General features: G+C 38.1%; 1 protein-coding gene across 1 annotated transcript in view; it reads right to left on the reverse strand.

Moving 5' to 3' along the window:
- FBN2 (fibrillin 2) overlaps positions 1 to 20,610 on the reverse strand; it is a 232,352-nt gene that overhangs the window by 137,676 nt on the left and 74,066 nt on the right. The window contains exon 7 of the mRNA XM_029216913.1: positions 14,406 to 14,531. Coding sequence (XP_029072746.1) covers positions 14,406 to 14,531 — 126 coding nt within the window. The remainder of the gene's footprint in view (positions 1 to 14,405; positions 14,532 to 20,610) is intronic.

A 20,610-nucleotide genomic window follows, 5' to 3' on the forward strand; every position in this document is an offset into this window, starting at 1 on the left:
CTCAAGGAGGTGATGGAGTTGCATAAATCCAACAACTCATCCACTAGCACTCTGTGTGCAAAGTGGCAAATTCAAAATGGCTGACTGGGAAAACTCACCAAGACTGATTGGACCTCACTGGGGTCACACTCTGGGCTGACAGAGCACAGACACATTTGCACAACATATTGAATGACTGCTTTACAGTACAAGACAGAATTGTTGCTTATCCACAGGAAGTAATCTGGACAATTCTCAAGGACACTGAAGCACCTCAGGGGTCTTCACTGAGATTCTGAAAGACCTTCATGTTTGAAATTCACTTTTCTTTAAATTACTCACAGGATCTGTCTGATGATTTATGCAAAAGTTAAATGTTTGCCTGTAGACTTACAACTATAAGTCATGAAGTTGAAATGTTTTCAAATAAACTGAGAAAATATGTGGTAATGAATATTTGAAACCATAAGGGTACAAGCAGAAAGTAACTTTTTATTTCTCCCACTGCCATTTTGCACATTTTCTTTTGACCAGTTCTTTCTTGATCCTAGGAAATTTCAGGCAGCTCCCTTAGGTTTTCCTACCCTTTTTAGATGAACAAAATGTCTGCTCAAATGCAACAAACCACATAGTTCTAATTTCTCATCCAGTTAAAGCTTTTCCTCCTTCCCAGTTTGAGCCTGCGGAAGCTTAGAAGCCTTCAGCAGTGGAGATGTGGTTGTCTTTTTTCCTTCTATTTTCCTATTCCTCCCTCCCAAGACAGCAGCTATTATGAGTTCTTTCAATGCTGTAGTGGGGAGGAGAGAGGACAGGTACTGGTAACAAAGATCTTACTTGGTTGGTGGAGATGTTATCTCACAGATTTTTCCTTCTCAGTCTCCTTTGCTGGTTCTTTCTCATCTCCTGGACCTCTAAGTGTTGAAATGTTCTAGGGCTCAGCCCTTGGATTCTTCTCTATCAAAATGCTCCCTTTATGATCTATCTATTCTCGTGGCTTTAAACATCAGCTACAAGCTGAAGACTCCCAAATTTATATTGTGAGCCTTGACCTTGCTCTGGACCTTAACCCATATATGCAACTACAAATGGCTACCTGAATGTCTAATAGGTGTCTCAAATTAACCATCTAAAGCTGAGGTCATGGTATCTACCCCCCCACCCAACTATGTACCCCCCACAGATGTTCTCCATCTCAGTTAATGGGAACTGTGTGACCTCCCTTCCGAAAACCTTGGAACTACTCAATTCTTTTGTTTCCCCAGCTCACAAGCGACCCTCAACAAATTCTGTTGGTTCAACCTTCAAAATACATGAAATTCAACCATTTCTCATCACGTTTACCAATAAACTCCTGGTCTAAGCTATCATCAAAACTCACACTACTGCAATAGCTTTTTAATTGCTCTCCCTGCATCCACATGTTCCCTTATCATCTTTTTAACCACCCAGCAGCCAGAGCAAATCTTTTTAAATGGAGGTCAGAATATTTCACTCCTCTGCTCAGAACTCTCCATTGACTCTCATTTTGAGAACTCAAACTAAAGTCCAAAGTACTTACCTGGGCCTGCAAAGCCCCACAAAATCTGGCACCAGACTGCATCTCTAAACCTGTCACTTCCTAGTTACGGTCCTCCTTACCCCTGTGCTCCAGTCACACTGGCCTCTTTAACATTCTCTCCATCCCTCAGGCATGCCCCTGCTTCAGAGCCACTGCACTTGCTGGTCCCTGTCAGGCATCCACCTCCCCACACAGCCATGGTTTTCCCCTCACCTCCTTCACACCCTCATTCTCACCCAGCTTTGATTTTCTGATGGCTTTTTCACATCTGACAGACATGGTGTAGATTTTTACTTGTTTACTGTTTGTCCCTTGTTTTTACAATGTAACCTGCATGAGAGAAAGGATTTTTATCTGCTTGTTCACTACTCTTTCCCCAGGGTCTAGTAGTGTGCTAGGAACTCAATAAATATTTTTCTGAATGAATGATTCTGGCATCAGTGCCCTCTGGGCATGGTGGCTACAAAGCCTAATACTTTTACTGATATTTTGGGAAACCTCTCAATGCTGAGGTCTCTCACTTCTCACCGCTGAGCCCAGGGATACCTCCTCTATCTGACCACTTGTAAGTCTCTCATCAGCCCCAGTTTTCTGACAGTTTATCCCCAGGCTAGGATCACCCACCCTACAGGAATCCATGTGGCAAGAGCTCTTTTCAAGAACACCCAACCCATCTCCTTTCTGTGGGGTCCTCACTTGGGAGGTGGGAAACTCATATATCTTTTGCCTTTCAAACTCTGGAAATGCAGAGCAGAGACTCTTCAGATCTGGGTTGGGCTCCACTTCTTTTGTTCCCCCTCCTACACTCTAGTTCATGGGCAACACTTTCCAAAAAAGATCCTCACTACCCTTCAACTTCTTTAAGGATTCTCTCTTTTTACACAGCCCAGAGGTGAGGGATGAAGCAATGAAGGCAGAACAATCTTCCCCTTTCTCTTCTCCCTCATCTCACTCCACTGTTCACAAGTTATGCAAATGACAAAGACAGTAGTTACATATAATATAGCAATATTCCTAAAAGAAAAACACAATCAAATTTTAATTAAGTGTTTAAAGAGGAGCATGTCCTAGAATATATTTTACCATGAGGTCCACATACTTTCTTGATTCCAGATAGAAATATTAATACCCGATTAACTAGTCACTACAAATAGTGTCCACACTAGTACACAGGATTTATATAAAATGCAACATCATACTTTTTGGAAAAAGAAACATCAACATGAACAATCTTCTATCTTGAAGCTATAGGGAATGTTTTTAATGTAAAATCAAGTTTCAAACAAATGCCAGAATGCTATACTTCCTGTTTTTGTTAGTTAACTATAAAAAATATTTTTTCTATCATATGGTAAATTAAGGGAAAAATATTCCATGTGGTAGGAAAAGTTATGATAATCTAATTGGTGATTAGCTGTATTCTATGAGTTTGTTATGAAGAATTAATTTTCTAAGCCAACAACTAAACATTCACAATATGGATTTACTAAAGTATTAGATGAGAAATTTTTAGCAAACTTCAAATGTTTTCTATTACAAAATATCTTCAATGGCTTCCAATTTGTTGTGCTTAGAACCCAGCAAAACAAGAAAGGAACCTTTGATATTTTTTCCCAACATTATGGAAAGCATTTTCTTATATGCCTTCATGTTAAAACAGAACCTATTTATGTATAAGTATATAGCAGTAGTTTTAGAAAAAGTTTGCTCATATATTTGTTTGAAAATTTTTATTTTAAAAATAAAATACTAACTGCAGTAGCATACACATCCCTTCTTTTTGAGTGCTGCATTGATTCATAGACCACATACAGGTAGATGCTTAAGAGTAGAATGACCTGGAATGATGTTAATGATGTCAACAGAAATTTTCTTCTAATTTCAGGAATGACCAGGTTTCTAATTACAGTCTAGGTGACAGCAGAGAAGAATAGAAAAAGAGCAATACTATACGAAAGGGTGGGAAGAAGAGGAGACAACAATTGGAGATAAGAAAGATAGACCTAGAAAGAAAGATAACAGAGCTAAATTTTTTATGATCTTATTAGCAGCCCATTCCTTTCCTTTTGGAACTCTCTGGCAAACATAATGGTGACCCTGAGTTTCAGTTTGGAGAACCCATGTTCAGAAGTAAAACAGCTTTGTGATAATAATAACAATAACTATAATGATGGTAATAATAAATCTTACAATGTCATTTCTAAAATTCTAGTCATTAAAAATCACATCTCCATACCAACTGCTATATCCTTGAATCACTTATATTACTTTTTACTTAATATATTTCTATATGCATACTCATTTAAAAATTTAAATAAGAGGATTTTTAGGGCACTGAAAATAGTCTTTATGATACTGTAATGATGGATACATGTCGGTTTTCATTTGTCCAAATCCAATGTGCAATACCAAGAGTGAACCCTAAGGTAAACTACAGGCTTTCGGTGATTATGATGCATCCATATACGTTCATCAGTGTAACAAAGGTACCACTCTGGTGGGGGATGTTGATAACGGGGGAGGCTCTCCAGTGCTGAGTCAAGGACTATAGGAGAAATCTCTATACTTTCTTCTCAATTTTGCTATGAGCCTAAAACCGCTCTAAAAAATAAAGTCTTTACAAAAAATTTTAATTTGAACTTTGTTATAATGAATAATACTTTCAGGAATAGCATTCATAAACACATAGTTTTGATGTATTAGTTATGTTTTTTTTCCTTAAGACATTTTAATGGATTATAACTATTAAAATAAAATTTGTTTGTCCATGACCCACCTAAAATCATCTAACCAGTCACTAAGAAAATAGCTATAAAATTAGGTAAAGGGAAGACAATTTGAAATAGGGCAAGAATAGTGATAACCATGATAATCAAGAACAGGGGTTGGCAAACTGCAGCTTATTGCCTGTCTTTGTAATGAAAATTTTATTAAAACACAGCCACACTCATTCATTTATGTATTTAATGTCTATGGCTGCTTTTGCATTAGGGTGGTAGAGTTGCATATCAGCAATAAAAGGTGACTTCCATCTCCAAAAATATTTATTATCTGGCCCTTTACAGAAAAAGTTTGTCGACCCGTGATCTAGAAGGACTCTGCACTCAAGAGTGCCTTGAGTTTGCTTTAATTTAAAGAAATGAAACTGGAAATCATAAGCATTTGGGGGAGGTTTATGAGACAATGAAAGTTCCTGAGGTCATTTGGGAAACCACTCTCAAAAAGAAGGCCCACTCCCTGTAACAGAAGATTGGAAAACGAAGGTCAACACAAAGTTTTACGTTAAACTGAAATGTTAAAGGATGTATCACTTTTATTATCTTCTCTTTTCATTTTTTATTAACTAGCAAATAGTACTGATTTTGCTGGATAAGAAAGTCCTCACCATAATCCCTAATACATATAAGAACAAAATGAAAAGCTGTTTACTTCTATGTGATATGAACTCTTATGATATTCTATCACAAATTAGAGAAGGGAAATTTTGATTTATAGTCACATACTCCTGGTAGCATTTCCAAGAATTTGGAAGTTGAAACCTAAAGCTGAAAAATATGTTTATGCTTCAGATTAGCATCAGCTACAGCTAGTTAAATCAAGCCGTACTAAATTTAGTATGATGGTGTACAGCTGTTAGTAAACATTGCCCAAATTGTCTTCTGCCAATCACCAGAATTCAGCCACACTAGACTGTACAAACCCGCAACTTTGCCCTGCATTTGTCCTATGTGCACTGCTGCTGGACTGAGACAAAAATATACCTCAGACAGCTTTCATAGTTAAACTGAAAAAGACATGTTAACATGTGAAATATGAAACCACCGTCCATCAGGAAAACCAAAGCTTACACAGAAAACACAGTAACTCATATAATATCCATATGATGACACTGAAAGAAACTTGCACATACTATAACTAAATTTATTCATTTGTTTGTTTATTTTAAATTCTGTGTCCTTGAAATAAGAGCTGCTTAAAATAGTTGTCTTCTGGAAGTAAGTAAAACAACAGGTACTTGGAGAAACAACTTACTTGACCTTTTGACCAATACAGCAGGAGACTATAGTTAAAATTTTCAAAATCATTTATATTATCCTTAAATATAATTAATTGTACTAAAATCTAGCAAAGGCAGAGTATAGATGAGAAACACTTTACACTGAAATATGAAAGGATTATATTTAATAAAAAGAGAGATTCCTAATTTGGGACTATGAAAGAAACACAGCTTAAGCATTATCACAGCTTTGTTTATTTATATCTTGACTAAAATGGAAGCTCTAAAATTAATTAGCAGCTCCTAAAAATTTTCACCAGTCCTTCATACATTTTTCCATGCCTAGGTGGTGAATGTAGTATACACAAGGTCAGTAACTGACAACACTTGTAAAAAATGCAGTCATGGATCAAGGTATTATATTTCAAATTTTGTTACATTTTTACCTGACTACACAGGACATTTCTTTAGAGTAGACTAATTTCCTTCAGGCACTGAGCCATGGTAATTTGTGAGATAGCTTTTCTTTCCCTCCCTCTCCCTCTCTCTCTCTCTCTCTCTCTTTCAGTAGAAGCTAAATTTACATATCGAGCATATTGTAAAACCAGCATTTTATTTTGTTTATTTTGGCCTGCATTATTGCCTTTACATTTCTACTATAAAACAGCAATGACTTAGTAAAATGAATAAATGAGGGAGTATATTTGAGTTTATATCTTTTTTTTTCTAATGTCAAAGTTCAAAATGTTCACCTGATCCTTTCATTCCAGGGTAGAATAGATTTTTCTATCACTAACACACACCTACTTTTGCATCTCTGAGAACGGTTTTTTGCAGGCTCTCAATTTTTCCAGTGATCTTCAGCAGAAAGTGAACTGCAAGAATCATGTAAATTACTTTACCATGCTTTTTTTCATATTTTTTTATGAAAAGAGATTTAAATATACAATGGCACTGGGGAAACACTGGTTCCACCATTTGGGAAAATTTCCCTGAATCCACTAAAAGACAATTTCCTGACCATTGTGTTATGCTAAATAAATAAAAGTCCCCTGGGTCTCAAATACCCATTTCTGTAATTTGAGTGAAACTGGGGCTAGAGGAGTAAAAACAGGGTGAGACGTCAGGAATTAATGGATAATCTTAAATCCCCAGTTCCATGTTCCTTCATCATGATGATGGGTTTGAGTCCATTTCATTGTTTGTTAATACTTTGGTCAGAGTAGGCAAATATATGCTCCAGTAGGTCAATTTTGTTTTGTTTTGTTTAAGATTAAAAGAGTTTATTTATAGGAAACTGTACTACAAGTAATAACTGAAACGTTATATTAGAAGTCTTTTACAATTATTTTTTTAAGATCTCAAATCACATGGTTTATTGAATCTTTTATAATTAAATTGTCTATGCTATATATCCCTGCCATCTTTAACAAAGACCTAAAAAAGGCCAAATGCTTTCTTTATCTTATATAATACTCATAAAAACCTTATATAGAAAAGACCATTATTATCTCTACTGTAAAGATAAAGGCATTAATTTGCTTGAGATCACACAGTCCCCACATGCTGCTGAAGCACAGACCCTGACATTTGGGCCCCAAATCTTGTACTATTTGCTCCTATGCTCTCTTCTCTCTCCACATTTATTTCCTGAATTGTACTTGAAACTTAAATTGTCATTTCCCTCTACAATTTTCCTCTTGTTCTTGGAATGAAAACTTCAAAAAATAAATTTCTTGTAAAAGAAAGTTAAATTGTAAAGCAATTATACTCCAATAAAGATGTTAAAAAAATCACATTAAAAAAAAGTTAAAATGTGACCTGAATATTTCTAATTTTGATTCAAAACCTAGATCACAAGCTAAAGAATATCTTTTTGTTAAATAATTTTCTTTTGGAATATGTATTTTTCACAGACTTCATGTCTGTAATGATGATGCTACCCATAATGCCGTAAATAAAGAACTCTTTCTCCTTCAGGCTTTCGTGGAAAACTATGTGTGCAACTTTCCATGAAAACCATTTCATTTAGGTTTAAATTAAGGGAGAGATGTCACTTCAGTAACTCAGTATGAAATATTGCTGTGAGTTGCCTAAGACTGCCAAAGTAGTGCCCAAGTTACTTAATGCATGCATTTTAATAGCAGAAGTCATTTGTGGGAAGAAGCTGAAAGAGTTTAGACTGGCAACTTCTGATAAATACCCTAGAAAGTGATATGTGCTGATTTTGCCTCAAATGTCAGCCCCAGGCTGCTGTTTGGCTGCTCCTCTGGACTTCCTATCATTCTTGCCTGCTGGCCTCACATTCTTGGATGTGACATTTCCATTCATGAGACACATGGCGGGCTTCTAAAGTCAAAATTGAAAACCCCACTGCTAACCTGGCCCATATGCCCTTCCCAAATGGTTATGAAAGCATAAATGCTTCAGATTTCCATTTTAGATTTTAACTCTTAATATATATGCAAAAAATTTCTAAGCCACTCAAGGCTCTGCCTCTCAAGATAAATGCACCATGAAAAGCAGATTCCTTAGTGCAAAGAACTTTTACTATCAATTCATTTGATTACAAGTCACTGTCTACCTTCTATGGGGGGGCGGGGAGAAAGAGAGAGAGAGAGATGAAAACACAGGGAACTTGCTGGATGTCATTTTTGCTTAGCACACACAGGAAGCAATGGCAAGTTGAGCCAGGCTTTGATTCTCAGAGCTAGTAGTTCCATTTAAATAAAGTTTCCATTATTGTCCCTGTGTTATAAAATTAATAACTTTGTTTCCAGGGGAGAGGGTATGGGGAACTGGGATGAAGGAGGCTGGGGACTAAGATCAGGTTAACTTAGGAAGATGAGCTTTAGCAATCTTTGCCAGTGTGCTGGCCTTGCCCAGAATTTAATCCTGTTCTCAAGGAGGCGTTTGGGCTATTATAGGCTCCATCCCTTCTATTAATATACCTTAAAAATGAGACTGAATATTGAAGGCTGTTGCCAGGAAAATGCTATGCTTCAGATGAGGTGATGCTTCAAAAGCCAAGATACGGAAACAACCCAAGTGTCCATCAACATACAATGGATAAAGAAGATATAATGGAATATTACTCAGCCATAAAAAATGAAAATTTACCATTCGCAACAACATGGATGGAAATAGAGAGAATTATGCTTTCTGAAATTAGTCAGAGAAAGACAAATATTGTATGTTATCACTTATATGTGGAATCTAAAAAATAAAACAAATGAATGTATATGCAAAACAGAAGCAGACTCACAGATATAGAAAACAAACCAGTGAATATCAGTGGAGAGAGGGAAAGTGGCAGGGGCAAGATAGATGTATGGTACACAAACTACTATGTATAAAATAGATAAGCAACAAGGATATATTGTAGAGCACAGGGAAATATAGCCATTATTTTGCAATAACTTTAAGTGGAATATAACCTATAAAAATATTGAATCACTATGCTGTATACCTGAAACTAATTTAATATTCTAAGTATATACCTCAATTAAAAAAAAAAGAGTAGGTCATGCTTAATGCTTTGGGAAAATATAAATAAATTGTAACATGCGCAAAACAAAAACTAACAAGATATGGAAATGTTTGCAGTATCTTTGCTTCTCCTGTATGATTTCTTAATCTGTATCATGAGCTCAAAGCCTCGAGGAAAAGACCTAAGGAGTAATTTAGAAGATGGGAGTCTAGCCCTGTGAGCCAGAGTGGGCTCACTGATCGCTCAGCAGATGCTTCTCTGAAAGGCAGCACACAGGCCTGGGATGAGGGGGGAGGCACCCTAACTGCAGAGTGTCAGGCTCTTTGTTCCCCAATCAGGCATCAAACAACAGTAGGTGGAAACAAGGCTCAGCATGCTAAGCCTTGTGACCTAAGCTGCCTACACAGACATCAATCCTAGTGGAAATGTGAATGAGTCACCCTTTGGGAAATGAAGGGATCAAAAAGAGAGGTAGATATCCCTCCGGAAAATCAGCGTATGTTTGTCTGCAAGTATACTGACCACTACTCACAACAGGAAGCACCAGAAAACGATGCCCATCAGTGAGAAAGTAGATAAACACACTAAGATAAAGCCACATAATGGAATATTATATCCTATTCTAAAGAATGAACTAGAACAACATGCAACTATATAGATGAACCACTTCATTATAATAAAAGCTCCACACAGATCAAAATTTTTTTGTAAAATTTTAAAAACTGAAATAATAATTAACAATAATAAGTGAAATATCTATAGGTGTAATACAACCATCTAAAAAAAGCCAGAAAAATGTAGAATCCAGATACAAAGTGTGGTTGGGGGAGCACCATGATCGATACGGGTTATTATCCTGGCCCTGGCTTTTATTTTTGGTAGTTTCATGGGTGCTTATTACATTATTTAAAGCAACTAAAAAAAGCAGGCTATGACACCCAAACATTGAGAGGACCCTTGGACACAGGGTCTGAAATGACACTGACACCTGGAGATGGCATCATGGTTCCACATTAGTATGAGGATACAGAAGAGCCACGCAATGAATGAAGCTCTGGACCAGGTTCAGGTCACAGTGGGTCCACTGGGTGCACGGACCCAGCCAGTATTCACTTCCCAAGATCTCAAATGTCTAATTAGTCGGAACACACCTATTAGTTGGCACAACTGGCACAGACAGCACTTGGCCTGTAGGGCAAGAGCTATTATAGTGAGGAAGGCCAAGTGGAAGCCTCTGAAATTGCTCCACACTTTTAGATAGGGAATCAAAGAAAAAAAGAAAGCAGGGTTTGTGTGGAATAATAATGAGATTATGCCATGAAACAAATACTGTGATGAATAAAATTCTGTGCAACTGAGAGAGGGAGCATAGATATGTAGGTAGATGTGTGTATATGTGTGTGTAGAGAGAAAAGAAATCCTGAAATAGACAAATGCAATCACCATAAAGTAGAGCTAGATTGACCTGTTTCCTACTTTAAAAGTCCTAACCTACCTATTTGCAAAGGAGCAGCCTGTGTTTTGACTCCTACATCAGCTGTGATTTCACTGGGCCATGAAGCTCATTTGCAGTTGATGACCAGGATTTTTGCAGCTTTTTGTTTAAAGATGATTTAAGAACATGTTTCTTCACAATACAACTACCACATACACCCTTTAAAATAATACTTATATTTTTGCCAAAAGCAAATTATAATCAGCTTCATTGTATTAACATCCTGACCTCTTCCTCTTTTACTATTAATTTCTCTAGACCTCTGCTATTGACTCCCTTCTGTGAATAAAGACAGAATTAGTTCGGTTCCACTTTTCCCTACTGTTGTTCTCCTTCCCCTGCAATTTCAATTCTAAAGTCATAAAGAATAGATTATTTTAGCACAGTGGTACATAATAAACTTTCATTTTAATAAACAGAAAATATAGCAAAATCTCCACAGCCAGTACCAGGATCACCAAAATGGGTCTAACTCTGGCCTTGCTGGATTGCAGGGCATGACCACAGAATGCAATGAGCAAACAGGTACCCCTGTTGCTTCTGCTGTCTCCATGAGTTTCCCCCTGTAAATACAGTCCATGAGTTGGAGTGTGTGCTGCCCGGTCACCCACCTTTGCTTGCTCAACAGAGCTTGCTGAGAGTGAAAGCTCTGGAATGAATCTAGCAGGTTGGACCCCTGGCTCCATGGTTTCCTAGCTATTAAACCTTGCAAAAGTCACTCAGACTCTCTGTGCCTCAGTCTCTTCTTCTGTAAAGTGGGTTAATAATAGTAACCAACCTCACAGCACTGTATTGTGATTTAATAAGAAAACCCATGTAAAGTGGTTTAAGTATAGTCGAGAATAAATTAAGTGCTCCATAAATATTAGCTTTTATTAATATGTTATTTTGGCACAAATTACCTGCAGGCAGACTCAGACAAAAAATTGCTAATAATGCACAATAAAATGTGTTGTGATAGAGGAATACCTTACTTGTTATGAGAGCAGAAAGTAGGTTTGAGTTGAACAGCGTGGGCTTTCTTATTTAAGGGAGAGGGGATTTATGTTTTAACTACAGTGTTGCAAATTTCTTAAGAAGATTTAAAAGCTAGTTCTGTGTTTTTTAAATTAATGACCTAAAACGTTTTCCAATGTTTACAGTCCCCTTACTTGAATCTCAATTTTTAATATGTAGTTTTCTTTGGGAGAAATAGTCAATGAATTTGTTTATTATTTATTTTAAAGTTAATACACTTTTGGTAATATGAGTAAAAGTAAGTACCTTTCAGTTTAGCACAGACGTTTATTTTCCACGGTTTATCAGAGTTGGAACAGCAGCTAACGATACTGTGCCAACAACTTTCATAAGTTTCATGAGCATAAATAAATACATTTGTTGTCACAAATCCCAAACAACTAAATACTGTGGTAATGGAGCAAAGCTGAAGACCCTTCAGAATAAATTGCAAACAACTATTTGACATGTAAAGGGCCGCGGAAGGGAAACTTTCCAATACAGTGATGCTATTTTCCTGCCTTCCTTTTAAGCCAGGAAAGAATAACTAGCTCAAGGAATGTCAGAGAAGGTATAGTCTGGGAGGAGGGATCATGTAAGGACATCTGGTACCTACTTGTGCTTTATCCAAGTGGACTGAAATTCAAAATAACATATTTTATTATAAAAAAGAAAAATGTGGACAGTCTTCTGATACACCATTTCACATTATATTGATATATTCTGCTTTTCTTCTTCATTTAAATTAAACAGACATTTAGATGAATGAATCTTTGAAAAGAGTAAATAACTGAAACAACTTTCTTTCTGGATGTGAATAAATAGTTTATTCCACCAAAGAATAATTTTGCCCACTGTATGACAGAATTAGGAAAAGGTTTTGTAGGCAATCTGGCCCAGGAGAAATAAGATATGACTTTTGTAAACATGAGAGGAATGCTCCTTCACCATTTTTTTTTTCATTTTAGTATAAACTATATATGTTCAAACTTCCAGCAGAACAAGCCTTTTAGGATAAGATTTTAGTTAAGAAGATATCCCAATGAACAAGCAGAAGATAGTTCTTCCTTTTAAATAGAGAGTGAAGGTCCCTGACCTCAAAAGCATTTCCTGCAGGTGACCAAAGAGGGACAATGACACAAAAATCTAAAAATGCTAAACTGCACTTAATGTTGGTGCTCTTGGTCTTTGAATTGCAACCAAAGTAAAATAAGATTATTAAGAAAGTGAAAAAAAAAGTCAGATGAAGGAAAAATTCCCATCATGAAGATCACTGGCCTTTTTCCAAAAACAATTTCAACTCTGGCCCCATATTTTCTTTTCTTTTGGACATTCAACCCAAGTAAAAGAACTTAACTTATTATCTAGCCTGTTCCCAATGAATCAATATAGCTTACGATATATCAGGAACTGTTTCAGGCTCTTTGATATAACATGAACCAAGACAGAGTTTTTGTCCTCAACGATCTTACTCAAGTGTTGAAGTGAGATGGTCAATAAACAAATACACATACAAAAAAATCAATAACACAAATTTTCAAAGTTATTAACGTGACTTTGCAGTTTCTTGTTAATGCTACCACCACTCCCCTAATGACATATTCAAAGCTCTAGAGTTACCTTTCTTATTTCTGAACAGATCTAGTAACTTACAGACTGAAAAAGATTTCTTTGGAGAATTTCATTGCCATATGAACAGAAATATAAAATGTGCTATAACAGAAATAGGGAGGGCATCATTTGAAACTAAATCTTTTAGTACTTCTATATTTCACATTCATTGTAATTCACATAAAAAATTAAAATCTTACCTTTGACAGTTGGTCAAAAGTAATTGCTATCATCATATTTTTATTTAGAACAAACAGTAGCTTTAAACTTATGGCAACACTTTTGCATTGATACTACATAAACTATATGTAAACTGACTATAATTCAAAACCTGTAACTGAGTGTAGCAACAGTTTATAGTCTTTCCAGATATATTATGCCACCAATTACACTAAATAATTTTATGTAAGGAAACACCACTTGATCTTTTACATAAAGAGACACTATAACCCAAAGAAAATTGATAATACTCACTTTTAGGACCTATTCAAATAAATATGACTTAGACACAAAGTAAAGGCTTCATAAAATCCTTAAGTTTTCAAATTCTAATCACCACTTCTTCCAATCATACTATTCCCCACCAATCCCAAACATTAAATCACATAATTTTTTCTCGGCTTTGGTTAAATGGATTTGGCTGCCTGGGCAGGAAATAAGGAAAGAGACGACTGGATTCAGGGCTCCAGGTGGCGCCTACATTACATCAATAGCCCCCTTTCCTAAAGAACATAGACAAGTGCGAATAGAGTGGCACTGACTTTCGCCAAACTGTGTCTTGGTTCTATATGTTGTTTTTATGAAACGTGCTGTAGAAAAGGCTCATTCCATTTCAACTAAGAAGTAATACATTGTTGGATGATTAATGGAAATGTCACAACCACTCTCATCAATCGGCGGCTGTGCCTTCTCACGTATAATCAAACACTCTCCTTGTTCCTAGGAACTAGTCTGTACCCAATTTTAATGTTTGATATAATTTCATAAGTGAAATAGAAAACTATTTCATTAAGGAAAAAATATAAATGGCTGGATTACTCCGACTCTTACTAAAACAAACTGAGATAACAAATGTAAAATGATCATTGGCTCTTTTTCCAAATCAACCCCATTAATTACACAAACTAATACAAAACTACTCTAAGGTTATTCCTTCACTTTCATATTAAAATAAATAATTACAATTGTGATTAAATCCTTCAAAACTCAAAATGAAGTCATGTTTTTCTTGGATTCAGAGTCAACAATTAGACAAGTCCCTCAAAATAGAGACCCTTACCTTCACATTTCTGAGTAGTTTCACTCTGCTTGTGACCAGCAGGACATTTGCATTCAAAAGAGCCCACTGTATTGATGCAGTTTCCTCCCTGGCATATCCCAGGAATAGCCTGGCATTCGTCAACGTCTGTAAGAAGAAAGTATTTTCAATATAGATATCATTGATTTTCAGAATATCTATGTCTATTTGTACATACATATTTCTTGAATGCACAGAAGATATTAGCTTGTTCGCAAGAGAATGAGGTGTGAGGGGTCAGGATCCCTTTGTATGCATGCATTTTAACTTACATAAATGGTATATGTTAAAGATCTCATTTTGTTTCTTGATTTTTTCTTTTAGAATTTTGTTTCTACAAACCATCCATATTGTTATGTGGGCTACCAATTCCTTGCTTTGATTTGCTGCAGAACACTTAGTGTGTTTACTCTCCCGATGATGGGCACTCAGCATCCTCCAACTTCTCACCACCTCAGGTGAACAAACAGATAATATGACTAGACGTACATCTATTAAAGTAATTTAATTCATAGCTTAAAATCTTTGCCCAAAGAAAACTTCAGGTCTAGTGGCTTTGCTGTTAAATTCCTTCAAACATTTAAGAAAGAAACAATACCAGTTGTACACAAATTCATACAGAAAAGAGAAGACACTGCCCAACCCATTTTATTGCGCTGGCATCACCCTGAAACCAAAGCCAGACAAAGGCATCATAAGAAGGAAAACGAGGGGCGGAGGGGAAGATGGCGGAAGAGTAAGACGCGGGGATCACCTTCCTCCCCACAGATACACCAGAAATACATCTACTCGTGGAGCAACTCCTACAGAACACCTACTGAATGCTGGCAGAAGACCTCAGACCTCCCAAAAGGCAAGAAACTCCCCACGTACCTGGGTAAGGCAAAAGAAAAAACAGAGACAAAAGAATACGGACGGCACCTGCACCAGTGGGAGGGAGCTGTGAAGGAGGAACGGTTTCCACACGCTAGGAAGCCCCTTCGCGGGCGGAGACTGCAGGTAGCGGAGGGGGAAGCTTTGGAACTGCGGAGGAGAGCACAGCAACAGGGGTACGGAGGGCAAAGCGGGGAGATTCCCGCACAGAGAATCAGGGCCGACCGGCACTCACCAGCCCGAGAGGCTTGTCTGCTCACCCGCCGGGGCGGGTGGGGCTGCGAGCTGAGGCTCGGGCTTTGGTCGGAACGCCGGGAGAGGACTGGGGTTGGCGGCGTGAACACAGCCTGAAGGGGTTAGTGCACCACGGCTAGCCGGGAGGGAGTCTGGGAAAAGGTCTGGAGCTGCCGAAGAGGCAAGAGACTTTTTCTTCCCTCTTTGTTTCCTGGTGCGTGAGGAGAGGGGTTTAAGAGCGCTGCTTAAAGGAACTCCAGAGACGGGCGCGAGCCGCGGCTAAAAACGCGGACCCCAGAGACCGGGAGCCGCGGCTAAAAGCGCGAACCCCAGAGACGGGAGCGAGCCGCGGCTAAAATGGCGGACCCCAGAGACGGGTGCGAGCCGCAGCTAAACGTGCGGACTCCAGAGACGGGCGCGAGCCGCGGCTAAAAGCGCGGGCCCCAGAGACGGGGCTAAGGCTGCTGCTGCCACCCCCAAGGGGCCTGTGTGCGAGCACAGGTCACTATCCACACCCCTCTTCCGGGGAGCCTGTGCAGCCCGCCACTGCCAGGTTCCCAGGATCCAGGGACAACTTCCTGGGGCAAACGCACGACGGGCCTCAGGCGGGTGCAATGTCACGCTGGCCTCTGCCGCCGCAGGCCCACCCCGCACGCCATGCCCCTCCCTCCCCCCCCCCGGCCTGAGTGCGCCAGAGCCCCCGAATCAGCGGCTCCTTTAACCCCGTCCTGTCTGAGCAAAAAACAGACGCCCTCCGGCGACGTACACGCAGAGGCAGGGCCAAATCCAAAGCTGAGCCCCTGTGAGCTGTGAGAACAAAGAAGAGAAAGGGAAATCTCTCCCAGTAGCCTCAGAAGCAGCGGATTAAAGCTCCACAATCAACTTGATGTACCCTGCATCTGTGGAATACATGAATAGACAAGGAATCATCCCAAATTGAGGAGGTGGACTTCGAGAGCATGATCTATGATTTTTTCCCCTTTTCCTCTTTTTGTGAGTGTGTATGTGTATGCTTCTGTGTGAGATTTTGTCTGTATAGCTTTGCTTCCACCATTTGTCCTAGGGTTCTATCCGTCTGTTTTTTTTTTTCTTAATAATTAATTTTAATAACTTTATTATACTTTACCTTCTTTCTTTCTTTCTTTCTTTCCTTCCTTCCTTCCTTCCTTCCTTCCCTGCTTTAGACAAAGAATCATCCCAAATTGAGGAGGTAGACTTTGAGAGCAAGATCTATGATTTTTTCCCCTTTTCCTCTTTTTGTGAGGGTGTATGTGTATGCTTCTGTGTGAGATTTTGTCTATATAGCTTTGCTTCCACCATTTGTCCTAAGGTTCTAGCTGTCCCTTTTTTTCCAAATAATTATTTTTTAATTTAATAACTTTATTATACTTTATTTTATTTTACTGTATCTTTCTTTCTTCCTTCTTCCTTCCTTCCTCCCTCCCTCCTTTCTTTCCTTCTTTCCTTCTTCTTTCTTTCTTTCTTTCTTCCTTCCTTCCTTCCCTGCTTTGTTTCTTTCTTTCTTTCTTCCTACTTCTACTAATTCTTTCTCTCTACTTTTTCTCCCTTTCATTCTGAGCCGTGTGGATGAAAGGCTCTTGGTGCTGCAGCCAGGAGTCAGTGCTGTGCCTCTGAGGTGGGAGAGCCAACTTCAGGACACTGGTCCACAAGAGACCTCCCAGCTCCACATAATATCAAACGGCGAAAATCTCCCAGAGATCTCCATCTCAACACCAGCACCCAGCTTCACTCAACGACCAGCAAGCTACAGTGCTGGACATCCTATGTGAAACAACTAGCAAAACAGGAACACAACCCCACCCATTAGCAGACAGGCTGCCTAAAATCAAAATAAGTCCACAGACACCCCAAAACACACCACCAGACGTGGACCTGCCCACTAGAGAGACAAGACCCAACCTCATCCACCAGAACACAGGCACTAGTCCCCTCCACCAGGAAGCCTCCACAGCCCACTGAACCAACCTTAGCCACTGGAGACAGACATCAAAAACAACGGGAACTACAAACCTGCAGCCTGCAAAAAGGAGACCCCCAAACACAGTAAGATAAGCAAAATAAGAAGACAGAAAAACACACAGCAGATGAAGTAGCAAGATAAAAATGCACCAGACCTAACAAATGAAGAGGAAATAGGCAGTCTACCTGAAAAAGAATTCAGAATAATGACAGTAAAGATGATCCAAAATCTTGGAAATAGAATGGACAAAATGCAAGAAACATTTAACAAGGACCTAGAAGAACTAAAGATGAAACAAACAATGATGAACAACACAATAAATGAAAAAGATTCTAGATGGGATCAATAGCAGAATAACTGAGGCAGAAGAACGGATAAGTGACCTGGAAGATAAAATAGTGGAAATAACTACTGCAGAGCAGAATAAAGAAAAAAGAATGAAAAGAACTGAGGACAGTCTCAGAGACCTCTGGGACAACATTAATCGCACCAACATTCGAATTATAGGGGTTCCAGAAGAAGAAGAGAAAAAGAAAGGGACTGAGAAGATATTTGAAGAGATTATAGTTGAAAACTTCCCTAATATGGGAAAGGAAATAGTTAATCAAGTCCAGGAAGCACAGAGAGTCCCATACAGGATAAATCCAAGGAGTAATACGCCAAGACACATATTAATCAAACTGTCAAAAATTAAATACAAAGAAAGCATATTAAAATCAGCAAAGGAAAAACAACAAATAACACACAACGGAATCCCCATAAGGTTAACAGCTGATCTCTCAGCAGAAACTCTGCAAGCCAGAAGGGACTGGCAGGACATACTGAAAGTGATGAAGGAGAAAAACCTGCAACCAAGACTACTCTATGCAGCAAGGATCTCATTCAGATTTGATGGAGAAATTAAAACCTTTACCGGCAAGCAAAAGCTGAGAGAGTTCAGCACCTCCAAAACAGCTTTACAACAAATGCTAAAGGAACTTCTCTAGGCAAGAAACACAAGAGAAGGAAAAGACCTATAATAACGAACCCAAAACAATTAATAAAATGGGAATAGGAACATATATATTGATAATTATCTTAAATGTAAATGGACTAAATGCTCCCACCAAAAGACACCGATTGGCTGAATGGATACAAAAACAAGACCCATATATATGCTGTCTACAAGGGACCCACTTCACACCTACAGACACATACAGACTGAAAGTAAGGGGATGGAAAAAGATATTCCATGCAAATGGAAACCAAAAGAAAGCTGGAGTAGCAATTCTCATATCAGACAAAATAGACTTTAAAATAAGGACTATTACAAGAGACAAAGAAGGATCAAGACATAATGATCAAGGGATCGATCCAAGAAGAAGATATAACAATTGTAAATATTTATGCACCCAACATAGGAGCACCTCAATACATAAGGCAAATACTAACAGCCATAAAAGGGGAAATTAACAGTAACACATTCCTAGTAGGGGACTTTAACACCCCAGTTTCACCAATGGACAGATCATCCAAAATGAAAATAAATAAGGAAACACAAGCTTTAAATGATACATTAAACAAGATGGACTTAATTGATATTTATAGAACACTCCATCCAAAAACAACAGAATACACATTTTTCTCACGTGTTCATGGAACATTCTCCAGGATAGATCATATCTTAGGTCACAAATCAAGCCTTGGTAAATTTAAGAAAATTGAAATTGTATCAAGTATCTTTTCCGACCACAACGCCATGAGACTAGATATCAATTACAGAAAAAGATCTGTAAAAAAAACAAACACATGGAGGCTAAACAATACGCTACTTAATAACGAAGTGATCACTGAAGAAATCAAAGAGGAAATTAAAAAATACCTAGAAACAAATGACAATGGAGACACAACAACCAAAAACCTATGGGATGCAGCAAAAGCAGTTCTAAGAGGGAAGTTTATAGCAATACAATCCCACCTTAAGAAGCAGGAAACATCTCAAATAAACAACCTAATCTTGCACCTCAAGCAATTAGAGAAAGAAGAACAAAAAAACCCCAAAGTTAGCAGAAGGAAAGAAATCATAAAAATCAGATCAGAAATAAATGAAAAAGAAATGAAGGAAACAATAGCAAAGATCAATAAAACTAAAAGCTGGTTCTTTAAGAAGATAAACAAAATAAACCATTAGCCAGACTCATCAAGGAAAAAAGGGAGAAGACTCAAATCAATAGAATTAGAAATGAAAAAGAAGAAGTAACAACTGACACTGCAGAAATAAAAAAGATCATGAGAGATTACTACAAGCAACTCTATGCCAATAAAATGGACAACCTGGAAGAAATGGACAAATTCTTAGAAATGCACAACCTGCCAGGACTGAATCAGGAAGAAATAGAAAATATGAACAGACCAATCACAAGCACTGAAATTGAAACTGTGATTAAAAATCTTCCAACAAACAAAAGCCCAGGACCAGATGGCTTCACAGGCGAATTCTATCAAACATTTAGAGAAGAGCTAACACCTCTCCTTCTCAAACTCTTCCAAAATATAGCAGAGGGAGGAACACTCCCAAATTCCTTCTATGAGGCCACCATCACCTTGATATCAAAACCAGAGAAGGATGTCACAAAGAAAGAAAACTACAGGCCAATATCACTGATGAACATAGATGCAAAAATCCTCAACAAAATACTAGCAAACAGAATCCAACAGCACATTAAAAGGATCATACACCATGATCAAGTGGGGTTTATTCCAGGAATGCAAGGATTCTTCAATATACGCAAGTCTATCAATGTGATAAACCATATTAACAAACTGAAGGAGAAAAACCATATGATCATCTCAATAGATGCAGAGAAAGCTTTTGACAAAATTCAACACCCATTTATGATAAAAACCCTGCAGAAAGTAGGCATAGAGGGAACTTACCTCAACATAATAAAGGCCATATATGACAAACCCACAGCCAACATCATCCTCAATGGTGAAAAATTGAAAGCATTTCCACTAAGATCAGGAACAAGACAAGGTTGCCCACTCTCACCACTCTTATTCAACATAGTTTTGGAAGTTTTAGCCACAGCAATCAGAGAAGAAAAGGAAATGAATCCA

This window comes from Monodon monoceros, unplaced genomic scaffold (assembly GCF_005190385.1).
Source record: "Monodon monoceros isolate NGI ecotype Baffin Bay Population unplaced genomic scaffold, NGI_Narwhal_1 Super_Scaffold_12, whole genome shotgun sequence".
Lineage (NCBI taxonomy): Eukaryota > Metazoa > Chordata > Mammalia > Artiodactyla > Monodontidae > Monodon > Monodon monoceros.